Source organism: Rutilus rutilus (genome assembly GCF_951802725.1).
Source record: "Rutilus rutilus genome assembly, chromosome: 8".
NCBI classification, from domain to species: Eukaryota; Metazoa; Chordata; class Actinopteri; order Cypriniformes; family Leuciscidae; genus Rutilus; species Rutilus rutilus.
In genome coordinates, this window is record NC_140222.1 from 16,884,842 (window position 1) to 16,901,068 (window position 16,227).

The following is a 16,227-nucleotide window of genomic DNA, read 5'->3' on the forward strand; positions in this document are numbered from 1 at the left end:
ATTGCGCTCAAAGGGAACCCTATAGACCTGTTTCATCCGCATCTTTTGGCGCCGGAGAACTCTGTCTATTGTGGCCAAGCTGACATCATCAATGCTCTCAAAGTTGACATTATCGGCAATGACTTTGTCTCTGATCTCCCGGAGTCTGATGAGGTTGTTCTCAAGAACCATATCCACAATGAGGGTTTCTTGTGCCGCTGTAAATATGGCAACCCTCCCACCTCTATGTGGCATTCTTTCAACTCTAAAGAAAGAAACATGTGTTGTCAATTGACATGTTTTACAATACAGTAACCAATATTCCAATTTGAAACCAATAGACTACTTTAGCAGGCTTGTAAAATTGTATTGTGACAAAGAAAGCAATAGAGTACAATACATGTTGTGTTGTCTGAATGCCCTGATAATGGTGGCCACGGTGAACCTACTCAGGTTTGGACGGACTCTTAGTCCTGCTTCAGCCATTGTCATGCCATGGACAATGACATGGTCAATGACTGTTGCTCGCATCTCGTCCGTAATGATGGTGCGAGGTTGTCTTGCTCTCCCTCCTGGACCTTCTCCTCTCCCTTGTTGGCCTCCTTCCTCTTCCTCGTTGGCCTGCTCCTCTTCCTCCTCTGATTTGAACTCCTCTTCCTCGTTGGCCTGCTCCTCTTCTTCCATGGCCAGCTCTTCTCCCTCCTCTGACTCAAATTCCTCTTCCCCTGACTCTCCCTTCATCCATTGTGTTTGTTTGGAATCTTCAGCAAACTGTGCACTCTGAACTTGCTTTTATACATGTGGTCACAGCATTAGCAACAAGTGTCTTCAATTTTGAGTCGTTGTGTGTAATGAATGACGCCAGGTGTGTTCATTGTGTTCAAATATTGCTGACTGTGGCAAGCATTTTGCATCACATGAGCTTTCATTTGAGAATATGAGCAGAGTTCTTTTGCAACTTGTGTTTTAGCAAGGAAAAATGAGTTAAGATTTATGAGAACGGAGGATTGTGTTTTGTGAATTGTGTCTTCATGTGAAATGTGTTTATGATATTGGAAAATGATGGCTAGATTTAGTAAATGTGTTTAGACAAATGGGGTCCCGTTCTTCGTACGTTGCTTATTACATCCGAGATCAAATGACATATCCAAGATGATATCATCGTGCGAATCATGACCTGGCTAACTCGGTTCTTCGAACACACTTGCCGTATATGATTAGTATCGCTGGATTGAGTCATCTGAGATAATTGCGCACTCATGCGCTGGTTTAAAAGGGGATATGTATCGATAGTAGAAACATTGATCAGCAACGCTGCTATTGGCTGTTCAGCGTGGCCAAAGAGCGCGCTCAGTTTTTCTCCTCAGCAGAGCAAGAACTAATAGTCGAAGTTTATTCGGAATTTTAATGTTTAATCAAAACGCCAGGGAACACCTCAAAGTCTGCAAAAGCCAGGAGAGAGGGCTGGCAAAAAGTAGCAGACAATTTAAATCCGTTAGAAGTGGCCATGTTAGATGTTTTTATCACTTATTAGCCTATATTTTTGTATTTTAATAATTGCATAATTACTTTGTTCATTGTAATGTCAGAGTCACCACACTAGAACATGGGAACTAATAAAAGTGAAGTACAAAAATATTCTACATAATGGTAATTTTTTGTTATATTATAGTCTCTTTATAAAAGGCACTGTTAAATAAATGGTTGTCTGTTTATAAAAGCAACCAAGAAAAAGGCTGAGAAAAAAAAAAAAGATCTTAGTAGCCTACACTGTAAAATCATTTTTGCTGCATTAAATTAAGGCCGTATAGTCATTTCAACTGTTAAATCTTGAGTAATGATGAATTGCTTTGACTTGTGAAAGTGAAAACTGATAAACTTATGTTAATGTAAAAATATTATGCCATGAGTTATTGATCCCATTTTTCCCGAGTGTAGTTCATTGTAATGACATTGTGTTTTCCTCTTTTGTGCACTTTTACATAATACACCAACACTTGTATCTGTTCACAAGAAAGTGATGGCTGAAATATGTGCAGTAAGTGGACATTTTCTAACTTTCCAAAGGAAAGAAAGTATAAGACTTTGTAATGTCCATTTGTTTCCATTGCACTGGACAGTGAATAAACCCTCTCAGATAACTGTCATATGGAGGAACTAGCCTACCTGCAAGTGCATAAATAACTTTACTTAATTTATACTTGTATGCTTTATGGCTGCAATATAAGTTGCAGGATTCCACATCTACAGAAAGGCCTACAGAAGAGTCAGACAGAGGAGACATAGGCCTACAGGTGGGCAGTGTATAGCCAACTTTTCCTTTTTATTTGTTGCATGAGGAATGTGTCTAATTAATATCACTTGACCACTGGCTTTTCTTTACAAAGAACAATTGAAATAAAACTCAAGGAACTAAGCATATTTGTCTTTTATTAAACATTTAATGAAAAGGTTTTTTTTTTTTTTGGCAATGTTGTGTAATATGGCACATGCAACAATGTCACAGGCCCTGTCAGGTGTGCAACCCCTCAGACACTGAAATCTTCCCTTTAGTAAGCCAAAGTTCATTTCATTGTGTGCCCTTGTCCTGGCTAGAGCTGCATTGTAACTGGTTTGGGTCAGGGAATGGGGTCATAAAACACCTGTCTGCAGGCAGGAACATGTCATAATCACCTATGAAAAAATGCAGTTCTGTTAGGATCAGCATAAGTGTATGTAATACAGTGAGCTTGATATTTAATTGTGGAACTTTCCTTACCACTTTCAAATAATGTGCATAAATGTGAATCTCTGAAAATTCTTAAGTCATGCACAGATCCTGGCCATTTTGCTTTCACATTTGTGATATGGAAGATTTTAGTCAACTGCCTTTTTTTATTTGATATAATATTACTAATCTGGAATATTAAGAATCACAATAGTAACTGGGCTGCACATTTACATTGTGAACCCCCTTTCTGTTCACATAATCCCCTTCATTGAGGCCTTGGTGGCAGTCTATGGTAGCCTATAGTCTATGGTACCAATCAGTTAGTGAAGCCTGAGTGACATATCTGTAATTCGGCATGGTCATGATTGTATGATCTTCATAAAAAAAATATGATAGCCAAAAAAAAAAAAAAAAAAAAACTGCTTTAGCCTACAACATTGGGTCTACAACATAAGTGGCTTGGAAATGCCACAAAAAAACACTAAAACTGTTTTTTAAACATAAAAGCGACAAAAAACGACAATCTCACGAATCACGAGAAAAAAATATATAGGCTATCTCAGAAAGAAAGTGCACTATCGCGCTGCGCTGGACTTCCCGTATCAGCTCCGCTTATGAAGCCGGGATCTAATCCTGTTAACATGAAATAAGCCTGCTCCCGAGCAGGTTTAAGTTTGCGCACCTGTTGCTATGACAGCAAGTCCAGGATGAGCGTCGAAGAACCAAACAATCCAAGATCATGCCAAATCGCCAACAATCAAATCCAGCTAACTGAGTTAGCGACGTGCGAAGAACGGGCCCCTGGAAAGATTTCAATAATAAAAAAATAATAATAAAAAAAAATAAAAAAAAATAAACGTTCTGTGCACATGTTGTGACGTCATGTTGTGACGTCACAAGCTGCGAAATTTGACTCCCTTTTGCTGTATGCTACTCTATTCATGACTCTATTGCGTTCTACTTTTGTTATTGTCTCTTTTTATCATTGCTTCATCATTTTTTTTATGTAAACAGTTCAAATCAATTGTGTATAGTTTTAAAATATTTTATGCAAGTTTTTTACATTGACTAGTTTGAGGATGATGTTTGAGGTACATTGACTAGTTTGAGATTTGTGATATATCTGTATTTAATAAAATATGTAGAAAAAACTATTTTAATTTTTTAGTTTTTAGTTTATTGCACTTTTGAGCTATTTATGTAGTTACTATTGATTTATTACATACATAGCCTTCAAATCTAGGGTGTAAGGTTTGTTTTGATGTATGGCATAATGAAAATGCTCAAAAGAATGACTGCACAGCATGTAAAAATACTAAGTGTGTTTGTCCAGTAGGGGGCGGTGGCGCACTGTGTTTGTGGGCTCTAGCACTGTTAAAAGCTGAGAAGGGCGTGCAGTGTGTGCGCGCTTGTGTGTGTATTGCTGGCTACAGAGATGAGTCCTAACAAAAAAGAGACCATCCAGAAGTGTCCGTTTTCCCTTCGTATCTACGATACAACATATGGCGACGAGGATAGAAGTCAGAACTTTTAGTCCAGGCAAAGTAACTCATTTTGGAGCCAAAAATAGAACTAATTGTAAAATATTTTTTTTTTCAGCTTAGATCATTTCTATGAGTTGTCCAGAACAACATACTAAAAGTCCTAAGAATTCCTAGTTGAGGAAATATGTTAAATTCTCATCAATCCGAGATGTGTGGCATAAGGCCAGGCAACAATACACCCCAATGGGGCTATTCTTTTCCTTTACTCCTATCAAAATGAAACTTTACACAATGAAAGTAGCCTACCCATGAAAAGTAAATTTTTTTTTTTGTATTACAAGTTTCTTTGAAAATGAATTTTAATATGCAAATTAGCTATACACTAATCGAATATAGGCTATACCCAAAATACACCCGCATAGGCTTAATTTCTTCCTTTACTCCTACCACAATAAAACTTTACACAATGAAAGTCTACAAGAAAAGTAAAACATTTTGTATTAGAGGTTTCTTTGAAAATGAATTTGAATATGCAAATGAACAATATACTAATCGAATATGGCCAAAATACACCCTAATGGACTTATTTTTTCCTTTACTCCTACCACAATCAAACCTCACACAGTGAAAGTATACATGAAAAGTAACATTTTTGTTTTACAAGTTTCTTTGAAAAATCAAGCAAATGAGCTCAACACTAGGCCTAATTGACTTATGGCCAAGAAACCATAAAGTCACTATGTATGTAATATATATATACACATACATCGGACAAGTAATATTCTCTGTCTGATTGGATGAAGATTGGGCTGATGTATTTGTCATGCATATGAATGGTGTTTCTGCCTATGCAAATCAGGACATATTCAATAAGTGTGGCCCTCATGTGCATATTCAAATTCATTTCAAACCAAACTTGAAATACAAAAAAAAGTTCCTTTTCATGTATACTTTTACTATGTAAAGTTTTATTGTGGTAGAAGTAAAGGAAAAAATTAAGCCTATTTGGGTATATTTTGGGCATATTTGATTAGTGTATAGCTCATTTGCATATTAAAATTCATTGTCAAAGAAACTTGTAATACAAATTTTTTTACTTTTAATGGGTACTTTCATTGTGTAAAGTTTCATTTTGAAAGGAGTAAAGGAAAAAAATAGCCCCAGTGGGGTGTATTGTTGTCTGGCCTTATAGAGGGTTTTCACTACGCGTCATCAATCCGGAAGTCGGCCATTTTGGAGGCACTGAACGTAAACAATGCCACTGAACTGAACGGACTTGCAAATTTGGCTGATTATTGCTGCTGAAAAATGGTCAAGTATTGGTCTGTACTAATCGGTCGCACCGAGAAAAAACATCTGTGTTGGAACTTGCCTGAACTCAAAACAAGCTCTCTCAGTTTAAAAACATACAGTGCACTTTCTAGGTACCACCAAGGTCAAAGTAAAACACAAAGGGCTTATCAAAGAACTCAGTGGTGGTGGCAGGATCTGGGCCTAATTTATTAGGACGATCATGGCTCATAGACCTGAAACTCAGCTGGGAAAAAGTGAGTAAAATTAAAGACAGCTCAGAGTTGTTGCAAGACATCTTAAGGAAACATGAAACAGTTTTCAAAGAGGAACTTGGAACATTAAAAGGAGCCAGTGCTAAGATTCATGTACCAAGTGATGCAAAGCCTCATTTTTTTTTAAATCAAGGTCACTGCCTTTTGCTATGAGAGAGAAAGTTGAAGCTGAACTTGATCGCCTGATTAAAGACCATATTATAGAGCCTGTGAAATTCTCAGAGTGGTCAGCACCTGTTGTGCCGGTTTTAAAGCCAGAAGGGTCAGTAAGACTTTGTGATGACTACAGAGTAACCATTAACAGAGAGTCGTCACTGGAGCAGTATCCCATTCCTAGAATGGAGGACATGTTTGCAGTTTTAGCTGGAGGTGAAAAACACAGCAAGTTAGATATGAGTCATGCATACACACAAAGGATTGTTCACGTACCCCAGATTACCTTTCTGGGGGAGTTAGTTCCAGTCCAGCAATCTTCCAGAGGACCATGGAAGGGGTCCTGAAAGACATTCTAAAGGTCACTGTATATCTGGACGATATCTTGCTGACAGGACGAGATGATCAGGAGCATATGAGGAGTATGGTTTGAGGTTGAAAAGGGGAAAGTGTAAATTCTTGGAAAAGGAAGTATTTTTCCTGGGACACAAAGTGGATGCCACTGGTGTTCATCCAGTTCCCGGAAAAGTCCAAGCAGTTCAAGATGCACCAAGACCGACGTCAGTAACCGTGCTGAAAGCATATTTGGGACTGTTGGATTTCTATAACAGGTTTCTGCCAAACCTCTCAACACTGCTTGCTCCATTGCACAGGCTTTTGAAGAAGGACGTCCCCTGGGGTTGGAAAGAGGAACAAGAAGAAGCCTTTAAAAAATCCAAAGAATCTAACCGTGTGTTAATCCACTATGATGAGCAAAAAGGATTTTTGCTTTCTTGTGATGCATCCGTATATGGTGTGGGAGCCGTGTTAGCACATCGTATGGCAGATGAAACGGAGAGACCCATTGGGTTTGTGTCACGAACACTTAGCAGAAAAAAACTACTCACAGCTGGAGAAGGAGGGTTTAGCTGTAGTGTTCGTGGTAAAGAAATTCCATAAATATCTGTATGGCCGTAAATTTGTGATCTCTACAGACCATAAACCTTTACTAAGTTTACAGAATGAACTCAAAGCTGTGCCACAGATGGTCTCTCAAAGAATTATGAGATGGGCAGTGATGTTGGGGGTATACGAGTATGTCATTTCTTAAAGAGTGGGCAAGGACGATGGAAATGCAGATGCCCTCAGTCGTCTTCCTGTTCCAGAGATTCCAGACAAAGAATTGAAGGAGGATCATGTCTTGATGTTGGAGAGCATTGTTAGTCCTTTGACGACATCAGAGCAAATCAAACACTGGACAACTCGAGATCCTGTCCTCTTTAGAGTGCGTGAGTATGTGCTTAAAGGTTGGCCTGATCACAGTAATACAAATGAATTTGCACCTTATAAACAGAGACAACAAGAGCTCAGTGTTCAAGACAGGTGTGTGCTGTGGGGAGCCTGCATCATCGTTCCAGAGCAAGGACGTTCAGGGTTGCTGGAACGGCTACATCAATCTCACCCAGGTGTGTCGAGGATGAAAGGCCTGGTCAGGAGTTACCTGTGGTGGCCAAATTCAGATGCTGACATTGAGGCCCGAGTAAAAGATTGTACTGTGTGTCAAGAACAGAGAAAAGCCTTTCTCTCTACCCAATACCCCCAACCTCACACCAAATGTTATGCCCTGTAGATAGGCTTGCCTATATAAAGATCATTTAGTAAGCAGAAATGTGAAATGTACCTTAGCATAATAGAGGAAGACGCTGTTATCTCGATTGAATTGATGCCTGAAGAATGCACTTCCACAGCAGCCACGAGTAACAGCAGAAAGGCTAGCAGTTAAAGTTTTCTATGCAGAATTTGATTTCACACTGTAAAATAAAGTGTTACTGGGTTTGGTTTAGGCATAGTTACTTGTAATTATAAGGCATTAGGCATTAGTTACTGTTATTACTATAGTAGTAATATAAAAGTACATGTAGTAACGTGTAACCTTAAAATAAAGTGCTGCCTTATTGTTTGCACTAATGACAGTAAACACAACATATATCAACAATTACGCATTTAACTTTAATGCCGCACATGCAACTGTATATCTACAATTACAGATAATATCAAAGAAGCATATTTTACTCTATTGAGTTTTTGACATAAGTTTCATGCACGACTACCTGGACTTACGTCATCAACACAACATACATGATCATATTAAAGATCTTCTAAAGTTATAGCACCCCCTAGTATGAGAAATGAAGTGCACCTTGTAGACTGTGATGTGTGTTCTTTGTTTTTCAGATATGATATCGCTCTTATGCGTCTGTCCTCTGATGCCTCTCTGAACACGTATGTGCAGCTGGCCACCCTTCCACCCTCTGGACAGGTTCTGCCCCACAACAACAACTGTTACATCACCGGCTGGGGCCGCACACAGAGTCAGTTTCACTTCAGATAGCTTTGACGTTGCCTGAAATCATTTGCATGTACTTATTCCTGATTCCTTCCTCTCATGGATGTGATCTTCATTAAGCTGGTGGGTCACTCTCCGCTCAGCTGAAACAGGCCTACCTGCCCGTGGTGGACCACAGTACCTGCTCTCGTAGCGACTGGTGGGGAAGCACCGTGAAGAACACCATGGTGTGCGCTGGTGGCGGCAGCTTGTCTGGATGCCATGTGAGAAAGACTGGCTGGCAAACAGATCATGATCTATTTCATACTGCAGTAAAATGTCTAATTTTGTCTCCTGTTGTGCTGTTTTTAGGGTGATTCTGGCGGTCCTCTGAACTGTCAGGTCAGCGGTCAGTACGTCGTCCATGGTGTGACCAGCTTTGTGTCATCATTGGGTTGTAATGCCTACCAGAAGCCAACAGTCTTCACTCGTGTGTCTGCCTACAGCAGCTGGATTAGTGGAGTAAGTGCAATTATATCATCATTATAATAAAACTTTACATAAGTAACTAACAAGCAATCAATGTCATGACTGTATCTTATAATACCCTGTTTTCATTTCATATTTCTTGTGCCATTTTGTTCATTTCAGATCATTGGATAAGTGGAAAAACTGAGAAGATGAAAGAAAAACATCCTCCATTTATCAGCTTTTACCATCTGCAATGGCAAACAATATTTACAATAAACTTTACATCTAATCTTGGGCTGCTTTTGAATCATTTTAAAGATTTGTGACCTTCTTTAATCCAGTTTAATCAAAAACAATAAATACATTTAGTAGAGCACTTAACTATTTTAAGTTATTTTTTTAAGTGGAAATTTAAATTGTTTATACGTAATGGTCTTGACATATTAACTTCATAAAATTTTTATTTTTCTAATAGGAGTAATGGCGGGTCACTGATTGGTCCCTGAGAAACCAACAACAATGAAAATATGCTGTCCATCGACATCGTAGTGGAAACATCTATTAATTAATGAGTTTACATTTTACATTTAAGGAGAGCAAAATATCACGTAGGGAAAATTGTTTTGCTCAGTGGTTAAAAAAAGGTCTGTAGGGAATAACAACATTTTGGGGAAATTTTGTGGGCAAAAAAGATCCACTGTCAATAGTGACAAACAATGGTTATTTTGACTGTACCTTAAGGTGAATTAATTGTCTATTTTATTGAATTAAACTAGAGAATATTTTAGTTTTTGCAATCTTTCCAGAAAAGACTTCATCAGATTGTGGTTTACAAACAGATATTAAGATATTAATACCAGCAGTATATCTAGATATTGATATGAACTTTTATTAATTGAGCGGAATCTTATACAAATGACTTGGAAATGAGAATAAAACAAAAGCCATTCAACCAAGGAACACACACACAAAAGCAGTGGAATACAAAAAGCAAGACCATAAAAAAAAAAAAAAAACTGACATGGAATAAACCTTAAAGCAGACTCATTAGAACCTCATTAATATCAAAATGTATACTATTACCAATTATAAATCATTGTCCAATGTCAAGAGTCAGACAGTATGCATGCATTCAGCCAATATGAAATATAGCACTGTCTAATACATAACACAGTAACAAATCACTGCTATACAGTACATATAAGGTCCATACACTAACAAGTTAAGGACTGTAGTAAAATAAATTCATAAATATATAACATAAAAAAATAAATAGATTAATCATTTGAACCAAGTTTAGTTATGATCACATTTGTTATGTTCACAAGCACCTAATTAAAATAATAATAAATTATAAATTATCTAAAATTGTTTACATAATGTCATACAAAATGTGCAAAAATTCACAGTTATATTTGTATTAAGCATATCCCCTCCTGCTCATCCCCGCTGTCTGTATTTCTTTCTCTCTCTGTAAGAAAACAAAGAATACTGGTTAAAAAGGTTGATGTCTCAGCTACTTTAGTGTCAATGTTCAGCCAATAAACATGTTTAAAAAACAAGCATTCCTACCACTTACCCGATCAAAAACACTAAAAAATAATACAGTGTTGAGTGTCAAACCGTAAAGAATTGAGAAAATTAAAGGACAAATTAGAAAATTAAATCTTCCAATTGTAAAGTAGTCCACTGAAGGTGAGCTCGTTGGGAACCCAAATGCAGTTTATTTACAAAAACGTGATCAAACGGAAAACAAAAGCACGGACACGGCACTTACCAAACAGTGGTTAAAGGAAACAATACTTAACAAAGACACATGGCAAACATGAGGGCTTAAATACAGACTAATGACTAGACAAAGGACACCTATGAACAATGAAACAATGGACCAATGACAGCATGACACATCAGACAAGGGAACACATGGCAGGATCACATGACTAACAGGGAATCACATGACAAAGACATGAAACATGACTGACATGAAACAAAACCAAAACAAGACGTGACAGCAATATGTTCATTTCAGAGCGTCTGTACACAGAGTCGAAATAGAAAAGATCACCATGTTACTCACCACAGATTGTAACTTTATATCTCTTGTATTTAGTCTCTCGGCTGCTGATGATCAGTAGTTTATAGACTCCGGCATGTTCAGTTGTGCTGTTTGTTATGATCAGAGATCCAGTTTGATGATCCAGATTCAATATGTTTTTGAATTTCTCTTCGGCACCATAATATGTACAGGCACTTTTATTTGTTTCTCTTTTAACTATGAGTCTGTCTTCAGCTCCAAACAGCCACAGCATCAGATCATCATCTTGTATTTCAGTTTCGTTGTGTAGCGTGACCAAATCTCCCTCTGTCGCTGACACAGTCTTCTCTTTATTTTGTCACAGGATCGGAAAAAAGAGAAAAACATGGACATTATAACAGGTGATCTGACCTCACTGCCACGGTAACATCGAAACGAACTGATGGCTGATTAATTAGGAGGTCAAGAGGGTACATTTTCTTCAATATTGTGATGGATTTCTGCGCTCCACATAAATAATCTATACAGGTTTGGATTTGGACCGACATTTCAATTATTTATTTAAGCAAACCTGGACGATTCCGAAACTTTCTAGAATAAAAACACACACACACACACACACACACACACACACACACACACACACACACACACACACAGGATTCGAGGAGTTTATGTGGTTGTAAAAAAAAAAAAAAAATTAACACATCCTTCCCATGACCCCTTTAGGAATGAATGGATTGCGAGGAATGCTTTAGTATACATGTAAAAACCTACCAAATGCTCAAAATTAAAACAAAAAATGATAAAACTTTACCAAAAGATGATTTTATAATGTCTAGTAATTTAAAGGTAAATCTTTTTTTTTTTATGTCCGAAAAGATTTACGAACATCTAACTAAAACTTGAGAAAAACATTCCATGCACGATATATAAATAATGTTTTTATGTTAACGTTTTGAGAACATTATTGAAGAACAGATAAATTTGAACAAACATTCTATTAATGTTACTTTAAGAACATTGAGAGAACCTTGCCAGAGCGTTAGCTAAAGTTCTAAGAACGTTCCTATCAGCTGGAACGACATTTCAGCCAACATTTTTTTTTTCTTTTCACAAGATTCCTGTGTAAACTGTTGCCACCTCTTTCCTGCGTTAAAAAGTCTGATGTTTGAGTAAAGAAGGGTAAAGAGAGGGAAGACATGGCCTGTCGATCATCTTCTAGTAGTAGACTTTTATTTATTATATTCCTTGTTTTATCCACCAGATTAAATAATAGCCCAAATATCTTCAAATTTTCTTTTCAACACACTCATGACAATTTGTAACTATTTTACGTTTTGGGCAAATTATTGGCTAATTCATATAAATACATACAATATAATGTGTAAGTTTTTGTACAATCTGCTTACACCCAAGTGTTAAGATATGGGGTTAGAGGTGGACCTTCATGCTTACGTTTTTGTATGATTTACAGTGTACGAATTCATACAAATGTGCACCCTTGTAACAAAGTTACGTTTTCCCGTGAGATCAGGTTGGTTTTTCTCAGTTGTTTGTGTCTTTAACTATTAATAATCTGTGTTAAGAGCATTAAAAGCATCAAAACAGTGCTAAATATGATTGTTACTCACCGTGGGCAATCACCATGAATCTCTTGCATGTGATCTTTTTGCCGCTGGTGATTTGTAGTGTATAAACGTCTGAATGTGCTCTGCTGATGTTCCTGATGGTCAGATCTCCAGTTCGCTGGTTTAACTGTAATCTGTCTCTGAATCTCCCATCAGGACCTTCATAGAATAAGGCCTGATTGGTGGCTGCGTTGAGTTCAGCTATGAACGTTTCTTTATCGCTAAACTTCCACAGTATCCGATCATCATTCTTCAGTTCGGAAACACCAGTTTGTAGAGTCACAGAATCTCCAACTGTATATTTCAGCGTATTCACTGCCAAAGAGAGAGAAACATATAGAAGAAACATGTGAATGTGAAAGTAAACCGCACTATCAATACTGTGATTATCTTGAGCTACTCACGCCAAACAAGAACGTTGAATTTCTTGTATGAAGCTTTATTGCTGCTCTTCATCTGTACTTCGTAAACTCCAGAGTCGCTGCTTTTGGTGTTTGTGATGGTGAGATCTCCAGTTCGACTGTCCAGCTCCAGTCTGTCTTTGAATCTCTCGTCGTCAACATCGTAGACGCTGGTCTCATTGGTTTGCCCATCAACTTTGGCTATGAGGGCGTTTATAGGTTCAAACTTCCACAGAATCACATCATCTTTCTGTATTTCAGCAATACCAGTCTGCAGGTGGACAGACTCTCCCTCCGTGAATTTCAGTGTGTCCACTTCATTTCATAAAGAAATAGAAACAAAGCATGTTGATATGTGCAGATGAACAACTCAAACCCCACTTTAGACCTCAATGAAGTGTAAAATGAACAAATGAACAGGTTTACAGACAATACTGTAGGGTGTTTGAAGTAATTTACCCACACACCTCGTACAATAACCTTGAATCTCTTGATTTTGGCTCTGCTGCCTGTGATCTGCATCTGATAATCTCCAGAGATCCGGATCCTGATGTCGCTGATGGTCAGATCTCCAGTCTGCTGGTCCAGCTGCAATTTGTCGCTGAACCGCTCGTCGTCGGCGTACGAAATGTTGCCGGCCTTTTTGTGTATTTGAGCGATGACCATGTCCTGCGGTCCAAATGTCCAGAGTACTTCCTCTCTCTGGATTTCAGTTGCACCGGTTCTCAGCGTGACAGAATTTCCCTCCGTCACTGACACCGATTTTTTTTTTCTGTCTCAGCACCAAGATACAAAAAAAAAGTTTTAACAGATGTTTAATTTTACAAATAGTTACAATTCTAAAGAAAAATTAACGAATAAACCACTATAAATGTCTGAAGTCCCATCAGAAATAATAGCTTTGCTCCAAAACAGTGAGAATGCATTTGTAATGAAGGAGCTGTTCTAACAAGAAACAGATCTTCTCTCAGATATTGGTTTTCAATTTGATTCAAAAGCGTTGTTTACTGACACTGTTTGTGTCTGACTCTCAACATCATGGTGATGTTTAATTTTTCAAACTGCAAAATCTCCTAGTGAGCTGCATAAATAAGTAGCATTTTAAGGTGCAATCCTAATAAAGGAATGTTCTATTTTCTGTTGATTTTCAATTCATTTGAAAAGTAACTTTTTAAAATGCATTTCTAGGATTCTAGAACTTCCTGTATCTTAAGTGGGAACAAGAATCACAGACTGCTTTACAGGTACAGTCAATTCCTTTTTTTCTTAAGATCACCTACTGTATAATTCGTGAAAGATATAGTATTGCTCAATTAAAGAAAACATAGTTATGCAAATTAAATACACTTTTAAACTCTTATATGGGGTTATTTCTTTTGCTATATTAGCTGTAGATAATGATTACCTTTCCGTTTAGAGTATCTGAACATGTAGTAAATCACAGCCAGAGCTACAGCCACACACAGCAGGAGAAAAACACAAATCAGCACAATATAACCAGCAGACAAACCTGGATCTGGAATGTTTGAAGAGAGAAAGTCATTAGTATAAGTAATTTTACTGTGCGATTTAATGGGAAATGCTCATTTAACATGAATAAACATGAGCTACTTACCAACAAAAACATTGAATCTCTTGTATAAGGTCTCTTTACTGTTGGAGATCAGTAGTTGATAAACACCAGCGTCTGCGGTTCTGAGGTCTCTGATGGTGAGATATCCCGTCTGATTTTCCAGATGTAGTCTCTGTCTGTATCTCTCATCAGGACTGTATGTGATATCATGAATCTTTACGTTCATTTCAGCTATAAAAGTGTCTGGATTCGTAGTTCCAAACGTCCACCGTATTAGATTGTGTTTCTGTGAATCAGTAACACCAGTGTGTAGAGTCACAGAATCTCCTTCTCTCTTGTTTTCCAACCCTGCAAAAATCACATCTGGAAAACAAACAGGAACAGTTATACGATGCATAGTGCATTTTAAAAGTAAAATATATAGGCCTAAACTATATAATCAATAGATCTATCGGAGCTACTCACCATGGACAGTAACAGTGAATGTATAGACTAAGGTCTCAGTGCTGATGATCTTTATATAATAATCTCCGGAGTGTTTGGTTCTGATGTCACTGATGGTCAGAGATCCAGTCTTATTGTCCAGCTGCAGTCTGTCCTCGAATCTCCCATCATCAACATCATATAATGAGACTGTCTGAGCTGTGCCCTCGATTTTAGCGATAATGGAGTTTTGAGATCCATACATCCACATCAACAAAAATATTCTCTGTATTTCAGTGACATTAGACTGCAGAATGACGGAATCTCCCTCTTTCACTGACACTTGTGTCGTCTCCCCAAACCTGAGAGAAATAAAAAATATATAGCTGAAAGTTTTCAATATCAGTAAACTACGTAAACAGTAATCTTAAAAATAAAGGTTCCAAAAGGAGGGTTTTCTCAGCAGTGCCATAGAAGAAAGAAGAGCAATTCTTGGTTCTTCAAAGAACCTTTCAGTGATCAGTTCTTAAAAAGATGTTACTCATAGTGTAACTTTTAATAATGTAAAGAACCTTTTATGCAATAGAAAGTTTGGTGTAGTTGGTTCATGGACATAGATGCCAATACTATCCTAGAACAGCCAACTATTACTACAGAATACACTGAATACTACACTGTAAAAAATAATTCTGTGGCTTAGTAAATATTACAGAAATTTTTAACTTTATTAACTTAATAAAATCTCTGAATATCGTTTATTTGATTGTTTGAGTTAAACATACCAAAATAATTGAGTAAAAATCCAACAGTTAATTTTATCTAAAATTTACAGATATATTTAAGTTTTTTTCAATAAAATGATTTAGTATTTGACTAACCAATTATTTCTTTATAATATACTTAATATATTTGTGAAATTTCTATCAAAATATTCGAGAATGTTGAATTAAACTGATCTGTTTCAAGAAACAAAAAAATTACTTAATTCAAATCAATATTATTAATATATTTAACACACTCTTAAAATTGAGTAAGTTTACTCAATTAAAACAACGCACCCCTCCCCCGCCCTCTGACCTGAGGACAGCTCGACGGTTGGTTGAGTGAGCGCGCGCTGTTTGAACTCTCCAGTCTCCAGTCCAGACAACAACTCTCTTCTCAGCGTCGCAGATTTGGTGCATTTCCTCTGTGAAATTCAGGTTGGTGTATGTTTTATTTTATCTATAAAATCTTTACTGTGCATATTTAATGCAAAACAACATACAGAGGCGTAATTTGACACCTAAACGAGAGTCGCGCCTGTCTTTTTGCGTGATTGAAACGCTTTGCATAAACACACGACTTCATTCCTAATGATGATGAATATAATTATTATCATTTTGATGATAAAATGTCCTCAGAACTGTCACTGTTTGTTTATTGGCAGGTTGTGTCAGTCGCTCGCAGTATCTTTCGGCTGTGACTGAGTGAAACGCAGGACGGCGGTATGAAGTTCGA

At 37.3% G+C, this 16,227-nt stretch overlaps 3 protein-coding genes and 1 long non-coding RNA gene across 4 annotated transcripts in view; 2 read left to right on the top strand and 2 right to left on the bottom strand.

Moving 5' to 3' along the window:
• Positions 1-8,956, top strand: part of LOC311295870 (elastase-1-like) — a 199,550-nt gene extending 190,594 nt beyond the window's left edge. The window contains exons 2-5 of the mRNA XM_084417410.1: positions 8,106-8,242; positions 8,338-8,480; positions 8,569-8,718; positions 8,848-8,956. Coding sequence (XP_084273536.1) covers positions 8,122-8,242; positions 8,338-8,480; positions 8,569-8,718; positions 8,848-8,859 — 426 coding nt within the window. The 5' untranslated portion in view covers positions 8,106-8,121 and the 3' untranslated portion in view covers positions 8,860-8,956. The remainder of the gene's footprint in view (positions 1-8,105; positions 8,243-8,337; positions 8,481-8,568; positions 8,719-8,847) is intronic.
• LOC311295873 overlaps positions 1-16,227 on the top strand; it is a 183,348-nt gene that overhangs the window by 142,495 nt on the left and 24,626 nt on the right. The window lies entirely within an intron of this gene.
• Positions 1-16,227, bottom strand: part of LOC311295855 (uncharacterized protein) — a 260,836-nt gene that overhangs the window by 45,538 nt on the left and 199,071 nt on the right. The window lies entirely within an intron of this gene.
• On the bottom strand, positions 9,464-14,240 carry LOC311295854 (uncharacterized protein). The gene is made up of 6 exons (XM_084417387.1): positions 14,140-14,240; positions 13,202-13,506; positions 12,738-13,049; positions 12,337-12,648; positions 10,745-11,050; positions 9,464-10,138 (listed from the first exon to the last, which is right to left on the bottom strand). The coding sequence occupies exons 2-6, from the start codon at positions 13,398-13,400 to the stop codon at positions 10,077-10,079; spliced, it is 1,191 nt and encodes a 396-aa protein (XP_084273513.1). The 5' UTR covers positions 13,401-13,506; positions 14,140-14,240; the 3' UTR covers positions 9,464-10,076.

Coding starts and splice junctions, on each gene's coding strand:
- LOC311295854 (XM_084417387.1), bottom strand. CDS start 13,400: ATGGTCATCGCTCAAATACACAAAAAGGCCGGCAACATTTCGTACGCC. Junction 12,649..12,737: donor ATTCAACGTTCTTGTTTGGC/GTGAGTAGCTCA, acceptor TCTCTTTGGCAG/TGAATACGCTGAAATATACA. Junction 10,139..10,744: donor ATATAAAGTTACAATCTGTG/GTGAGTAACATG, acceptor GTTTTCTTACAG/AGAGAGAAAGAAATACAGAC.